The sequence below is a fragment of the Thunnus thynnus genome, chromosome 11 (assembly GCF_963924715.1).
Source record: "Thunnus thynnus chromosome 11, fThuThy2.1, whole genome shotgun sequence".
In the NCBI taxonomy this organism is placed as follows: Eukaryota; Metazoa; Chordata; class Actinopteri; order Scombriformes; family Scombridae; genus Thunnus; species Thunnus thynnus.
This window is the reverse complement of record NC_089527.1, coordinates 16448046-16464178: the sequence shown is the minus strand read 5'-3', so window position 1 is coordinate 16464178 and position 16133 is coordinate 16448046. Positions and strand designations below refer to the sequence as shown.

General features: G+C 42.6%; 1 protein-coding gene across 3 annotated transcripts in view; it reads right to left on the bottom strand.

The window, feature by feature from the left end:
- Window positions 1-525: 525 nt before the first annotated feature.
- Window positions 526-16133, bottom strand: part of si:ch211-45c16.2 (mitogen-activated protein kinase kinase kinase 13) — a 41314-nt gene continuing 25706 nt past the window's right edge. For all 3 annotated transcript variants that reach the window (XM_067603378.1, XM_067603381.1, XM_067603379.1), the window contains 13 exons: window positions 10763-11472; window positions 9804-9987; window positions 9513-9704; window positions 7873-8031; window positions 7615-7773; window positions 7361-7469; window positions 7081-7190; window positions 6620-6736; window positions 5804-5947; window positions 4804-5569; window positions 4625-4695; window positions 4094-4385; window positions 526-3858 (listed from right to left, as the gene is read on the bottom strand). In XM_067603378.1, the coding sequence (XP_067459479.1) occupies window positions 3757-3858; window positions 4094-4385; window positions 4625-4695; window positions 4804-5569; window positions 5804-5947; window positions 6620-6736; window positions 7081-7190; window positions 7361-7469; window positions 7615-7773; window positions 7873-8031; window positions 9513-9704; window positions 9804-9987; window positions 10763-11405 (3048 nt within the window). In that variant the 5' untranslated portion in view covers window positions 11406-11472 and the 3' untranslated portion in view covers window positions 526-3756. The remainder of the gene's footprint in view (window positions 3859-4093; window positions 4386-4624; window positions 4696-4803; window positions 5570-5803; window positions 5948-6619; window positions 6737-7080; window positions 7191-7360; window positions 7470-7614; window positions 7774-7872; window positions 8032-9512; window positions 9705-9803; window positions 9988-10762; window positions 11473-16133) is intronic.

Genomic DNA, 16133 nt, shown 5'->3' with positions numbered 1-16133 from the left:
ATTTTAATGACCAGAGGAGGATTTACTAACAATTAAAGAGGTCATACATCATGTTTTTAAGGCTAATTCTTTAAATGTGATTAGTATTAGAATGAAGTTGCCCGCCACCGAAAAATGTTTTTGCTCAGTATTTCCTGGATGTTGGAGCTTCACATTAATCTTCTGAAGAGGGCAAGTTTCTCTGTGCTCACCCCTTAATGATTCTGAATTTTTCCAGAATCTATGCAGTGAGAGGGAGTACAATTTCAAACAAGCTAATTGAACTTTGTGGAAAAGCCATATGTGTGACCTCAATATTCCTAAAATCCTGGGTATGGTCTTGAACATATCATGTTTATATATCATGAACAAAAAGACAAGTACAGTAGTTTTTTTATGAATAAAATAAAATATGCAAGACTATTATAGTAATTATAAAACCCAATAAATCTACTGATTCATCTGTCAATTAATATAAATTATAGGCAGAGTTGATAAAAAAAATCAGCAATAATCTTGGTCACAAAAGAGACAGACCATAAGGTGTTGGGTACAGTACATCAGCATTTATTCCATGCACTTGCTTGCTCGGATCTTATTCTCCCAGATACCCACTGTACTGTACACTGGATAATACAGGGAACTGACAGGATTGGTTGATCGTAATGCCATTCAACAGGAAGGGGGGGTTGGAAATGAGAGTAACAAAGAAACAGATGTTCGATACATGGGATGAGGCAACATGATGTCCACAGTTAGAGACAATTTCACAGAAATTCAGATGTAAGTAAGTGGGGGTTTTTTTTGATTAAAAATGAGAGGAAGGGGTCATTGCAGAAGTATAGAAATCTGCATCACACATGCCTTCAGGCTTACAGTCTCATTAACCCTGCGGTTAAAGTCCTCTGACTGGCTTATGTTTGAAACAAAAGTGATTATGATAAGAAAAATATTGTAACACCAGATGTTGCAGTGTACTGATGTGAAGTCTGCTAAATCCATACATCATCTACAATGGCGATCTAATTGATCAACGGTCCCCTGCAGGGTCAAAGATATGACGATGCTTTCGTTCTACCACACAAATACTGTCCTCTTCCCATACCAATTCATTGTGCTTCCTTTAAATAATACTTTTCAGGAGAAATCATAGATCATGACGTTTCTAAAGCTGCCTGAAATTAAAAAGAACACTACACCTTACCAGTCATTCATAATAAATTAATTCAATAATCATGTAGGCCAGCTACAAAGAAAAAACAAAAAGAATCAAAATTAAATTAAAAACTTTACAACAATCATACTTCACAGCATATATGCCAGAAAGACAATGTTAACAGCTTGATCGGATTACCCAGTCATTACAATACACTATAGGTTATTTCACACAAACGTAAACAGAGTGAAGAAGGTTGAAGGAGGCTCAAGGAAAGGCAGCAGCTGTTTTTCAGTACCAAGCCTTTCCAAAGCTTTCAAGCAAAAGGTAATTATCCATCAGTACAGTTTTAGATTCACCTTGTGATACTGGGTTTATATGACTCACAACCTCCTGCAGTGTTCAATACTGATGTAATACACTTTAAAGAATTTCCTGCTCATTTTTAACCAGTCGGCTGGTTGTTGGTGACAGAAGCCCGAAGCTCTGTCAGAGCTGTGCGATACGTTAATGAGAGAGGACAAAAAAACAGGTCACATTACATTTACAGATGTTTATATACAGGAGTAACTAACACTGAGATGAGGTTGTTGAAAACCAAGAGCAGCTTAATGCTCTGTGGCCTTGTCTCTGGCTTATATTCCGTATTTAAGAATCTCAGCCGTCTGCATACACTTGAGCTGACATCTTGACATCATTATCGTTAAATTCAACCCTGGCTCGCTATTTTTCAACCGCAAAATCATTAAGGTGAATGACAAACACTCAGACAGGGATAATAAGAAAGCTCTCACAGATGCAGTATCCCCTTTTCAAAGACAACGAGACCTAAAAAAAAAAGTAATATTGCTGGGCTTCTAGGATTTGGATGGTCTGCTTTGGGCAGAAAAAGGAGTGGAGCCAGGACATTTACATAACACGAGGTAATGTAAGTCATTGTAACTGTCGCCATCAAGTGGCTGTTGATATATTGCTCCCGTTCTCAATCAGCAACACAAAACCTGAGCATCAAACTCTGGAAAGGTGAGTTCACAAAAATGGGACAATTTAAGAATATAGGATCTATAAGCTGTTTGACTTGTTGCTCTCCACTAGCCAGCAGTCACTATGTTGTGTCTAGCCAGCTAGACGCTCCGGATCCTGAGCGAGCAACCTCTTCTCACCCAACCTATGTTATTGCTGTTTTGCACAGTACACACTTAGCATTTTTTGGACACCTACACAGTTCCATGCCACACATGGATAGTATGAATTACCCTGCTAGAAAATGGTACATGAGATGCTTCACTGAGGGACTTTAAGAAATGGGATACTGCACCTGGAGCGCAACTAAAAGGGTCTACATCTCTACGTAACATTAATGTTCGTTACAGCAATAAAGGGTTGAACATCAAGGCTATCCATAAGACCTTTAAATATTCCTGCACGGTCCATAATATGTGCCACTCAAAGAACATTCCAACATACAATAATTGGTCCAGTCCTGTTTCTAACAGTCCGCAAACAATCCTGAGATGAGACTTGAAACTGTAATGTCTAATGGAGAGGAAGGGGCTTTGTGTACACACACACACACACACACTGATAACTCCCTCAACACCTCTGGTCATGACATCTGATTGATGATGACAATGACGTCTTGAGGAAAAGGACGAGCTGGATCACAGAGAAAGAGTCTCTTTTTTTTCTTAATTTATTTTTTTCCTTAGCTGTCAGTTGAGTCTTCATCTCTGTTCACTCTGCTTGCTTGTCCACTTCATGCAGTCTTCTGGCAGCTTTTGCATTTTGCAGGCTGCACAGGCATGCGAGGACAGTTCAGTGAGGGTCCTGATGACTAGAAACGTGTGGTGGTGTTGGGGAGGGAGTCCGGTTGCGAGGCAGGTTGTTCATGCTGGTGTTCACACTGTTTTCATGAGCTCCCAGTTCCCCACCCGCCATGGTGGGGACGGGATGGAGGTGGGTGGGGGAGGCAGGGTAACAGGGCTCTGCACTCATGATAAAGCAGGTTGGTCGTACTGTAGTAAGAGAGAGTGTTTGTTGGTTGGGGTTTTCGGTCTAAATCAATAAGATGCAGAGAGTGACTGCAGCCAGATAAAGGCTTGTAGTGATGCTCAAAGTCTGGGTCAGTCACCTGAGAGGCCAAAAACTACAGTGATGTGACTCCTCACTGCTAGCTGTCAGCCTCACACTTCTCATCATCATCAACTGCATCTTCATCCAGTCCCATTCTCTCTCTAACACACAGTTAGCCCATGCTCAGTTTCAAAATGTGTCTTTTATTAGTCTTTTTTTTTCTTTCTCTCTGTTCTGTTTGGATCAGAGAATTTACAGATGTCCTGAATTTTCCTTCAAAACTCAGACAAAAATAAATTATGAATGTTACACTATCTACTGTACATTATCATTCAAAAGGGAATCCCTGCCATGGGTTGCCTGGATGCTGTGCTAGAGATGAGGGGAGGTTTTAGGAGGGGAAGGGCAAGGGGGAGTTTCTGGGAGAGATTGCAGGGGGCTTTGCTATAAGGGGGCTTTGTTGTCCTCTTTATTGCTGTATTTTCTGCAGGGCAGAGTGGGACACGATGGCCTCCAGGCAAAAACGGAACAGAGTCCTGCGGGTGGATTCACCACGAAGAAGGAGCCCCGACTTTTTTGTTTCTAATGGTGGCATCAGAGCACTCTGCTTCTGATGAATCGCAGTCTGAGTCCCCAAACTGTAGCGGATTCTGAAAGAGAAATGAGATGCAGAAGATGGTGAAACAGTAGCACAGATACAATGTCAGGCAACTGCTGTAAAATATAATTTTTATTATTTGAACATGATTTTTTTAAAGATTATTTTTGGACATTTGTTCCTGTAATTGATATTGTACAGTTGAGGGGCAGACAGGAAATGTCGGGAGAGAGAGACATGCAACCAAGGTCCTCCAAAAATATAGAAGTCACATCCATAGTACTGACCTCATAGCTGTGTTCATCGGAGCACAGTTTGCCCAGGGAGATCTGGGTTTTGACCCTACGGACAGCGCACTCTTTGTCAGACAGGCCATCTGACTGGGTGGAGATGTCGATGGGGATGTCTGGTGTGTGTGACAGCAGCTCATCCAGGTGCTCCTCCTGACTGGCGCTCATCCTCTCCAGAGGCCCGCTGTGGGAGTGGTCGCTGGTGTTTCCCTCTTCTCCGTCAGACACAGACAGGTTCTCTGAGCTGAAAGTGGAGTAAGACTGGAAGCTGCTCATACAGCGATGAGGTCTGTGAGGGAGCAAAGGAAGAAGAAAAGTCTGTTGATGAGAGGCTGCTGTGATCAAGTAGTTACCTGTAAGACTGATTCATACCTGGCTTACTGTGTGTGAGACATGCCAATATTACAAACTATAATAATTATTTTGATTGTGATGTGGTGAATGTTCTCTGATTTTCCTCATTTGCACCACATGATGTAACAGTGTTACAACACTAAGGTAAAGGTTGCATGTAATTGAGCATTTTACCTTTGTCTCCTTGGAAACTCCACTTCACTGTCCACCTCCCCCTCTTCCTCTTCAGATGACTCATCTCCACCCTGTAAGAGAAGCAATTATAGCTGTTAATCCATCATTTTCCCCCATTTCCTTCACACAAATACATACTTTATCACAGCTCGACTGATGTAAGGCTTCCAGCTACTTACCTTCCTGAGAGGTCTGAGAGTGCGAGGCAGTGCAGTGGGCAGGGTGTGTGTGTGTTGGGACGCCTCCTGCTCCTGAGACTCGGCCTTGTTTGTGGCCTCGCCGTCTGAAGCAGGATCTTTGCTGGGAGCCCCTAAAGAAGAATGGGTGCCTTCTTGGGTGCTAAGCAGTGAGTAGTGGGGCAACTCTGGGTGGCTGGATGCAGGAGGGGTCTCCTGACAGTGTAGGCATCCAGGGAAAGGGTGAGCCTGGCAGCAGGGACACAAAGAACCAGCGCCTGCACCTGGGATGGGATTGGAGCTGGTGGATGAAGTCCGTTGACGTGTGTCTGCATCCACTGTGGTGGAAATGAGATCAGGGCTGGAGCCTGAAACACGGCGCTGCAGGTGGTCAGTCTGAGGGCTACGGAGGGCAGCAGCGGGGCCAAAGTAGCGCAGGTTGTTGGCACAGTTGACAACGGCCTCCTCACGGCCCTTCAAGGGGAGGAAGGGGCCCTCGGTTGGTGGGTGGTGGTGATGGTGGTGGTGGTGATGATGGTGGTAGGGCTGCTCCTGGAGCGACTGGGTGTCTTCTAGTGCCCCTGCAGCAGGTTTCAGCACCCCGGGGAACTCGCTGTGGCTCCCTTTACTATTGGCGCGGCGGTGACGGGGCTTGCTTCGGTAGCGGGCTTTGCCAGGTGGCGTGGACACCTTTGGACTGGCAGATAGTGGCGAGGGGGAGGGGAGAGGGTCAACACTGGGGATGCCATCAGAACGAAGCAAGTCTGGCCTGGAGGGACATCCACACAGAAATATCAGAATTAAGAATTTTAACAGCCATTTAAGTTAATTTTATACCCTCCAAGCTAAATAATTTATTCTAATGACACTTCTTATGAACGTATAATGATTCATCTTTACTTTACTGATAATTATCACTTATTTAATGGATAAACGTTACAACAGGGCATTTATAATTCTCTTTTCGTCTATGGTAAGCTGTTCAATTTGCCAAGGGTCAAACCTTTTGGCGGGAGGTAACCCAGCTTTGTGGGAAATGCTTCCTTTCTTCTTGATGAGCTTCTCTACAGCGTTGGACCTGACGATGGGTCTGACCAGGTGGCGTTTGTAGGTCCCAGGATATTTCTTCTCCACTGCCTGCTCTCTCCTATGGGGATGACAGAATAAGTTTGGCGTTATATGATGGTGAAGTGCATTCAGAGCTTTCATTACTTCAAACTCTAGACTGATATGATTTTACAAGACAGAAGACAGAATCCAAGTGAATTGTACAAATCTGTGATCTTAGTGAAGATAATCCTACTTTTAATACAGTAACAATAGATGTTTATTTTTGGTTGTTTTTTTTTTTTTTGAGAAACACAAAATCAATCATTCAGAAGAGAACGGAAATTCTGACAAGCGGAAAAATAGGTCAAGAAAATGGCAACAAATCAAGAGAGGGGAAACTCACAGAGACTTTTATTTATTTATGTCATACCCAAACAAAAACAAATGCCTGGGAAACTGAGGCTGAAATATTAACAATGTTTCTGAGAATTGATGGTGATTTCAGACAAAAAAAAAATATTGTTCTAGAAATACAAACTGACCCAGAAGTTTTTCTGCTGTAGCAGTACTTCAAACAATTTTTTTCAAACTGTCAGCTGTTTTGCCATTATAATAGTTTTAAATAGTTGGTTACAGCCTTTAAGAAGGAGGAAATTGACAACCAGTGAAGCCTGATAATGAGGAATGCAGCAGGATAGTAGTAAAGCAGAGGGTTAGGGTTAGGTTAGGGTTATTTATCACCGCTGTGATAAATAGCTTATTTACATACTTCATTAGTTCCTTCTCTCGGACCTCCAGCTGCAGCATGATGGCACTCAGCTCCATGTAGAGGTTGTTGGCTCTCTCTAGTTTCCTCTCATAGTGCTCCCGGATGTCCAGTGCGTGCCTGAGAAGGGTTGGAAATTGCAGACAAATGTTCAAACAACTTCTGCACTTGCAAATCAACATCACACCACATTATGAATAATTAACATCACAGTATAATTAACAGACAAATAAAGAGGGAAACGGGTGGTCTGTCTATTAGTCTATCAGCATTTTAATGGTACACTGCATCTCACCAAGCTATTCTGAAGTTTTTTGAATTGTACAGATTAGCCAAATGGTGGTGCTACAGCATTTGTTCACTTGTCCCCAACTGGCAGAAAGAGTGCATGCCATCATTCACAGATGAGCAACATGTTTAGTAACATCTTATGTTTCTCTGAACGTCTGTCTCTGTTCACACACCTGAGTTCATCCCGCCTGCGTCTGATCAGCTCTTCATCAAGCCTGTGGATACAGGTGCCTTCGCTTTTGATCTTCTCAAAATGTTTCTTCACTTCCTCCCTCCATTCAGCCTGTAATATGAATAGACAAAGTCAAAAATGCTGACAATCCATACTGCTATCGATGCTACAGCTGAGAGTACGTGCATACTAAACATATCTTGAGAAAACAAGTGTACAGAATCATGTGACTTATACAAAGTGAAGGCAATTTGCTTGTGTTTTTCAGTTGTAGTGCAGACCTGAGACTTGAAGTACGTCTCCTGAGGAGCTCCTAGAACATCAGCGGAGGCGATGTCGAGGTGTAGGAGGATCTGACGAAAAGATGGTCTATTCCTGGGCTTGCCTTGCCTGGTATCAATGAACATCAGAGAGAGGAGATGTGATTAAAACAAGAACATGCACTTTTGAGCAATTTTGTGTTATGCATTGTTAGCTATTGTCCAAAGCAATCAACCAACTTAATATATGCGCTTAATATATGATCCATACTCACCATGTTTGTTTCATGAGGATTTTGAAACCGTCCGGGCAGGTTGAGGGAACAGGAAGGTGAAGACTGTTGCTGCCAACACCCCAAATGATGGCAGAGGAGTCCACGTCTTTGTAGGGAATCTCTCCAGTCAGCAGCTCCCATAACACAACTCCAAATGACCTGCAGCGCACAAGTAAAGATAGACGAGCATCAGTACAGCGACATCCACACATGATTTAAAATGATATAATTTTAAATTTGCAGCATTTAATAACTCACCAGATGTCTACTTTTTCAGACACAGGTTCATTTCTTATCACCTCTGGCGCCATCCAGGCCACCGTACCAGCGAATGACATCTTTGTACTTTTGTCACTGAGCTCTTTGGACGTTCCAAAGTCAGAGATTTTCACAGAGTCGTTGTGGGTGACCAAAACACTTTAACAGAGACAAAAACAGAAAACACACATCAGTTACATATTGGCAATACTCTTTAGTAAATATTGCAACACACAAACCTTGTGATTGGCATGAACAAAGTTCAGAATTATACAAAGTATGGTAAAATATGGTTGAAATGTTGTAACAACCTACAAATTACAATCCTACTTAAGTATTTGTGAGATTGAGTAAGTCAGACTGTATTATTAAGAGCTAAATAACAGTAATCCTGTCATAATTCTATGTCAGCTTTGTAGTAATTATGTAGTTATAGAAAGTTGTAGAAACTCATGTTTACCCTTTTATATTAAAGCCAAGCAGTGTCAGGCTGATATTAATCCATGACAAGATGACCCAGGTTAAACCATTTAGACAGATGCCAATTTTTTCCTGTGACATTCTGTTGTTTTTAAAGAATACATTTCATTTTACAGCATTCAACATCAGTTTTCAAGATTAAAACCCTCCACTGTTACAGAAGCACATTTCTGCATCTGAATCACCCCATTAAGTAAATGAGACTGACCTTTCCAGTACATTCAGCCTCCTATCATTCTGCTGACTAATACAGTGTTTGGCAGTGCTGCAGCATGATGATATTGATTAGAGAAACAGGGCTACAGTGTGCTGAGGACAAGACAAGATGAGCAGGATGAGTTAAGACACGGAGTCTTGTCCGCCTAACATGAAGTCCACTAGCTTTTACTAATTCTGAGAACGGTATTTGAGTTAATGTCAGACTATTCAGAGTTGAAAGGCTGGATTGTTGTTGCTGCTGAGGGCTAAGAAATCTCAAACAAGGCCGCTGAGCTGTTCATGAGCTTTACAGATCAGCTATAAGAACGTGACCAGAGCCCCCATGAGCTGCTGCATAGCAGTGAAAAACCTTTCATGTAGATCAGTAGGGAATAACAACTTTGGTGCCTTACACCAAAGAGAAGAGAGAGAAGCATTTTCCTTTTATTTAATTGTACTTCTATTATAACCTGGCTTCAGGGGTGTTTTAGGTGATATAAATGTAGTAGAATAAACAATGATGAGAATTGAAAAACAATTGAAGAAATCTTAAGTCTTGTAACTGCAGTACATGATCCAGTAACTACTTAACCTTAGTTATCTCATATATACACACTAATCTTGGCAGAACTGGTCTCAGGTACTATGCACCTTTTAAACTGAATGAACTGCAAACTGCCCTCAAACTAGAGTATTTCATTCCCCAATGGAGATTTTAAAACTTTATTATCTGACTACTCTATAACTATGACTATACATATATATATATATATATATATATATATATATGTGTGTGTGTGTGTATCTGAATGTTTCTTGTTCTCAGGTCTCTCTTGAAAAAGAGATCCAAACTCAATGAAAATACCTGATTAAATAAAGTAAAAAAAAAATCCTTTATTTTTCCAAAATTACTCCTCAAATTATATTCCCATCTGACAATACCAGTAAAAGAGGCGACTCACTTGGGAGATTTGAGATCTCTGTGGATGATCTTGTGGAGGTGTAGGTAGTTCATGCCACTGGCGATGCCTGAGGCCCAGTCCACCAGCAGCCTGGGGGTCACTTTCCGACCTGCCCTCAGCACCTCATAGAGCTGGCCCTGGGCGCAGTACTCCATGATGATGCAGTAACAAGGTGCCTGGGTGCACACGCCCCTAAAAAACACAATAAACTAAATTGTAGAGCAGCACCTCTAAAAAACAAGTTAAGGTGTAACATCTAGTAAAAAGCAGGTCAAATGGTTGTCGACTTACTTGAAGCTGATGATATTGGGATGCTTGAGCTTTCGCAGGTGTTTAATGTCCGTCTCCTTCTGCTCGCGCACTTTCTTGATGGCCACCTCCTCGGAGCGAAATTTGCCCAAGAAGACGGCTCCTTGTGCACCACTACCCAGCCACTGCAGCTCAGAAATTTCCTCAAACGGAACCTCCCACATGTCTGGAAACAGATAAATAACATTTTGTCAATATGTCATATATAGCGAACACTACAAGTTGTTCTTTTTTTAAGTGTATAAGACAGATTTTGACCTTTAGCATTGTTTTTGGCTGTCTATTCTGGTTGTGCTGTCAGGTTTGCTCTTTAGGAAGAGAAATTGTTACTTGCAAAATAAATGTCATGTAGTTTAAGTCTCGATTTTCCTTCCTTACGGGTAATATAGTAATTCAGAAACAAAAAAACACATGGTTAGCACTAGATCTTGTATTATTTAGTCATACTGAGCAAAAGCAAACCTACGGCCTTGTGTGAAAATGCTGTAACTGTCTTAGATACTGAAACAGTGAGTGATATGCTGTTCCATCCTCCTTATGTGGTTTTGAAACCAACATAGAAGAGTAGCTATGCTGCTGGAAACTCTAGCACACTAATTTTGAACATTAGCTGACCAACCACAAGACCCAGCCCAGTTCTGTCTGACCACACTCGTATCCTGAAGCCTGTATGTCCAGCTTGTACAGGCAGCCCTGCAGCAAGGTGAATCTACCTTCACCATGACCTCAATTCAAACTGACAGCAGTACCGCTTCACCCAGAACAGCAATATGGTGAAGCCAGGGGTGGCTATTCAATTACAGTTTCAGAATACACAAGGAGAAATGGGAGGGAGATCTGAAGTTTGTTTCTTGGAATGCCTTAAAGGTACAGGGACATCTGGAGTACACATGGTGCACTCAGTTGTCTAAAAGATGCCATGCAGAAATATAAGCGCTAACCTTGCTGTTGTAGCTTGTATTCTGTCGAGTAGGTCTTTCCTATGATGTTCCAGACTGGACGAAGACAGCCAAACAGCCCCTCTAGGAAGCCACCGGACCCAGGCCCCGCTCTGTGGAAGTGCAGCTTGATGTCATCAGGGTGATGTGGGTGGCTTTGTCTCCCCTCTCCATTGTGGTCCATAGGACAGTCCCCTTCTCCCATCTGCTCTTCCATTCCACTGCCACAACCGCCGTGCTCGCAGGACGCCGGTGACCCGGCCTCCTCATGGTCCTGCTCCTGCAGCTGGAGCACACTGTTGTCAAAATGCCCACCCTCGCTTCGCGTCGAGTCCACGCTCAAGGCTGTGTTTGGGGGACTTAAACCCCCCAGCACTGAGTCCTCGTCCTGGCCAGGCGTCTGCAGCGTCTGCAGGGGAACGGGCAGGTGTGTTGGCGGGGCCAGGTCTGTGATAATCTGAGGGGGTAAATTAGAGGGAGGGGCCTGAGGAGGCTGGGGTTGGGAGTTGGGCGTGTTTGATTTCTTCATGGCGTCCCCAACCACGGTAAGTTTGAGCTCCTCCTTCAGCTTGCCCACCAACAGACTGGGGCAGGAAGTCCATGAGAGCACCTCGGGGGAGCTACCCATGGTGTCATGCATGTGCATGGGCTGCCGAGTGATGATGAGTGGGGGGCGTCCTAACGCACTGGTTTGTCTGAATGTTGAAAATTACCTGTAGAGACGGGAGATAGATAAAGAACAAGAAAGAGAAACATGTTAACTGAACTTTAAAGTAAATGGAAAGAAAGCAGATATAAAAAAATACAACACAAACACGATCAGAGCTATTGCCATGGGCCCTCATAACCTCCACAGAGGGAAAAGCAATCCTCTCATTTCCTCTCATAGATCTGGGATTGGAAGAGCTTACATTAATGATGATTATTTTTAACTATTGAGTGTAAACACAGCAGGGTGGAGGAGGTCAGGAATATCAGATAGGCTTTAAATCAGTGCATGAGAGATGGAGTCGCTGAATGAAAGACACTGCAGAGTAGATACGAATAATGCAATTCTGGGAAATTTCTGTGAAACAGTTTGACTAAACAGATCACACGCACACAACGAGGGCTTTACTATGTTCTCTGTGAAGCGGTAACAGTATAGCAGGGATTAAAACCCTTGCTGTGTATTACGACAGCTAAGAGCAAAACATCTGGCACATACAAACCATTCTCAGTGCTTAAACAGCAGTGCCGGCCATAGCCGCCAACACAGGCCAGCCACGCAGCTAACATGCTTTCTGCTTTTCTACACTCACTGACCCATCAGGAGAAAATCTATAGCGTCTTTATCTGCCTGTTAGTGTTAAACAAGACGGTGCTGAACAGGGTCAAGGAAGGGAGACAACCTTTAACATAAATTAGAGCTGTTAATTGATTTGCAAAATTCACCACAGAGGCCTAATATACCAGAAATATTAGAGTGGACAAAGGCAAACATACCAAGGCATAAACACTATGGTAAACTCTCTGATGGTAGACAAATTAATATCAGATTATGTGTCATCATATTGCCCAAAACCCAGTTTACATTTACATCATGTCATTTTGTCATTTAGCAGATGCTTTTATCCAAAGCAACTTACATGCAAAGCAAGACAATCAAGCATTAGAGGACAGTGACTCTGTCGTACAAATTCTCAAGAAGCTGACAAGTGCAATGACAAAGAGCGTTAGACAGAAGAAGAGGTGATCTTTTTTAAAATCAAAGTAAGGAGTTGTTAGTTGTCACCACTTCTTCTTTGACTTTCTACCAAAGCCTGAGGCCAAAAAATGCTGATATCTGTCTGATACCAGCTGAATAACAACACAAAAAATGTATCAATATTTAAAGGGATAAGACTGGCATTGTTCTTTATTTTTCTTACTATTATTTTCCTAAATCCATAAATTGGACGAAGAGACCAAAACCAAAAGCATGTTAGTCTGTCTCTTGATATTTTAATAATCACAATTTCATGGGATTTGTTGACAATAATAAAAATATCTACAGCTTTAAGAGCTGATTCACAGATCATTTAAATGTGTTCTTGATTTGTTTTGTTTTTCAAATATTGTTTGGCCACATTACGTCTCTCTTATCACAACAGTAGAGAGATGACAGGAAACTGGGAGAGGGAGACATGAGGAAAGACATGCAACAAAGGTGCAGCCTTCATGTCGCTGCTGGAATTGAACTGCGGACATTGTCGTTACAGTATCTGGCATGTGTCTTAACTTTTTGAATAAAGTTTACCCCTGCTTGTTCTGATGCTCATTTGTATCTTATAATGCCAAACTATGTGCCTCATAAGGAAGAATTTTAACCATAAATATTATGCCTTATATCATAGATATGGCTAAGAAAACTGATGAACTGTATAACCTACCTGTCAACCTATCCACAGTATGTCAGTTAAAGACACTGTGTGTAATATTTTGCATGATAATAGCATCTTACATCAAACTATTCTGATGGCTTAACTTTTTGTTGGTAGAAAAATTAGACAATCCCACTCTACAGTATGTGTTGCTCTCTTCCCTTCATCTCACTGTCCCTGTATCAGATGCGTGGGGAGTGTTGTAACAACATGCAATGCTGTCTTGCCACACAGTCTTTTTCAACGTCACCACAGGGAGTTGCCAAGGTCAGAAATCCTGAACATGGGGGCTTTAATTTGTTACGACTGTAGCATACACTGTGTTTACTCAGTGACAAACAGATGGCCATTTATCCACAGTCCACTGTGCTCGTTTACCAATCTGCACAAAGCAGTGAATCAATTGCTGCTTAAATGACACTTTAAAGCCACTGAGGACATCATGGCCTTAGAAATCCAATCAAGTTTGAGGGGGCAGTGTAAAACAGAGAGTGAGGGACAGAGAGAGAGAGAGAGAGGCTGTACAGTGTGTACAGTCGGGAACAGAAGATCAAAGTCCAGGAGGGAGGAGACAGAGAGGCAGAGCAGTGAGTTGGCTCTGTGTTACGTGGAAGGTTCCTTAAGGGGTGAGGACAGTCAAGAAGTTCAGCTGAAACACACTTTTAGTTTATGTTGCCCTCTGCAGGGAACATTGGCATGAATGCACAGCTCTTCCACTTGGCAAAGGTCAAAGTACAATCAAGCCCTCTATAGCATACAACTTTGCTGCATACAAATTTGCTGCTGAAATGCTGCAAGGCTACAACACCAAGACTGGATTCCAGTCTCCAATGTTTGTGTTTAATCATGCATTTTCTGTTTGGCATTTTTCCATTTCTGGACATTTGAAAAACAGAAAAGAGGGGGGTAAGAGGGAGGGGTTAAGATGTGATAAAGGTTCCTGACAGGCCTCAAACTGAAAAGATGTTCACAGTTATTTGCTATGCGTCCTGAACCGCTGGTCCACATCAATGCTGCTTACATGTTTGTGCGAGTGCATGTACTGTATCTGTGTGTATCTACTGGGGGGGTAACCTGAGTGCTGTGAGAGTGTAGTGGCTGCCAGAAGCTCATCTATAATGCAGGCCTGTCTCTAAGCAGGTTGCTGAGAGTGCAGGGGAAGGAGAGAATGCTCTCTCAGGTATCCAATAAATCCGTCCCTTCCACAGCCGAGACAATCGAGCTGTGTGAGTAGAGGCCCGTGCTGTAATTCCACCCCACGGATGATTCTCAGAGCTGGGCTTCTGACGTGGGACGCGGAGGGCGGATGTGGTCGGCTGTAGAGAAACACGCACATCAAGACACAAGCCTGCATGCACAGTAACTTATAACCTGACTCAAACAACACAATTATCTTGCCTGAATAATGACTACAAGAAAATCTGATGCCTTTCAACTGCTGTAATTTTCACCCATTTGTACTCGGTACAGCCGGTCTCTTTCCTGTGCTAACAGGCTGAATCTGGACAAAGTCTATGCATCTATATCTGACACCAAGAATAGGAAACGGACCTCTTCCATTAATCTCTAATGGGAGATCTCTATGGGCATAGAATCCCATCAATAATGTCTGCGCCTGATCAGGAAAGGGTTTCATTTACAGTCATTTATTTACTGGACTTTCCGAAAGCAATCGTGGCTGGGCAAAAGGACACACTGACTCTGATGTTTAAAAAAAACAAAACAAAACAAAAAAAACGTTACATGTTTGCATGAGGTGCATATCACTCCAGAGAAGGACACAATGCAGATATTCAGCAGAATGGATAAAATGAAGAAAGATAGAGAGACAGCGAGAGGGGGAGAGAGAGAGAGAAATTATCAGGGGCTGATCCTTTAATCCCTACAGAGCTCTAGAGACAAGCTTGTACAAACACAGACCCTATTCAGTCTTCCCCTCCATACATCCTCTACACACTTCCTTTCATTTGTGTGACCTAATGTAAACCACCAATGGCACAATGCTTTATGGTATGTACATTTTTGGTATATATATACAGTATATATATATATATAGGTTTGGAGCAACTTTGACAGAGAAACATCTCACTGGTGTTGTTACTGTGTGTGCCCGTGTGTTTGTGTGTGTATTCACAGCAGCTGGTGGCACAAGGGGATCAGATTCAGAGAACACATGTGCTCGCACAGACACACACACACACACACACACACACACACACACAAACACATGCCTGGGGCGTGTCTGCCAGGATCCAATAATCCCACTACTCCCAGCAATCCACTAGGGAGGGCAGTTTTTTTTGTGCCACTCAGCAAACGCCAATATGGTTGTTTCGATTGTGTTTCAACATACTGTACTATCATTAAAGCAGCTGGACTTCCTATAACATATTAATGTAGCAAAAGACAGGCTGTTAACATATACAGACATGCACATTGCATTCATTCTCACAAACACGGCAGAAGCAGCAGCAGCATCATCTGTGTCTCCGTCACTCTGCTCCTCATTAAGGGAAGCCCTGCTGGGCCCCACAGGGGGAACCTTCCTTTAGGTGACAGCTGCAGCACCAACAAAGAGCCAATTTAGCTCCCTATCCCACCTCATCATTCACACGTTACCATGTCAACACAGCATCGATCCTGACCTTCTGCTACCAGTCACACTTGCTCTCATTCAACTCTCAGGTTTGGAGAGGCCTAAAAGCCTTGAGTTTGCTGTGTGATCCAGTCAGTCAGATACAGGGGGAATAGTGTTGTTTTAAATAACAACAGCCATGTGGTCTTCACCTCCTTTAAAGCAAGGAGTGGGTCGCTCATCTAAAATAGTATCTTGCTTTTATCAAGAATATTTTTTGAAGCAACAAAGCTTTTACCTCAAAAGAAGAGGGGTATAAATCACCTCAGAAACTACCAGCTATTTAACACCTAACCAGAACTTTTTTTAAATCATATTGTCAGACACCAAAGGCGTA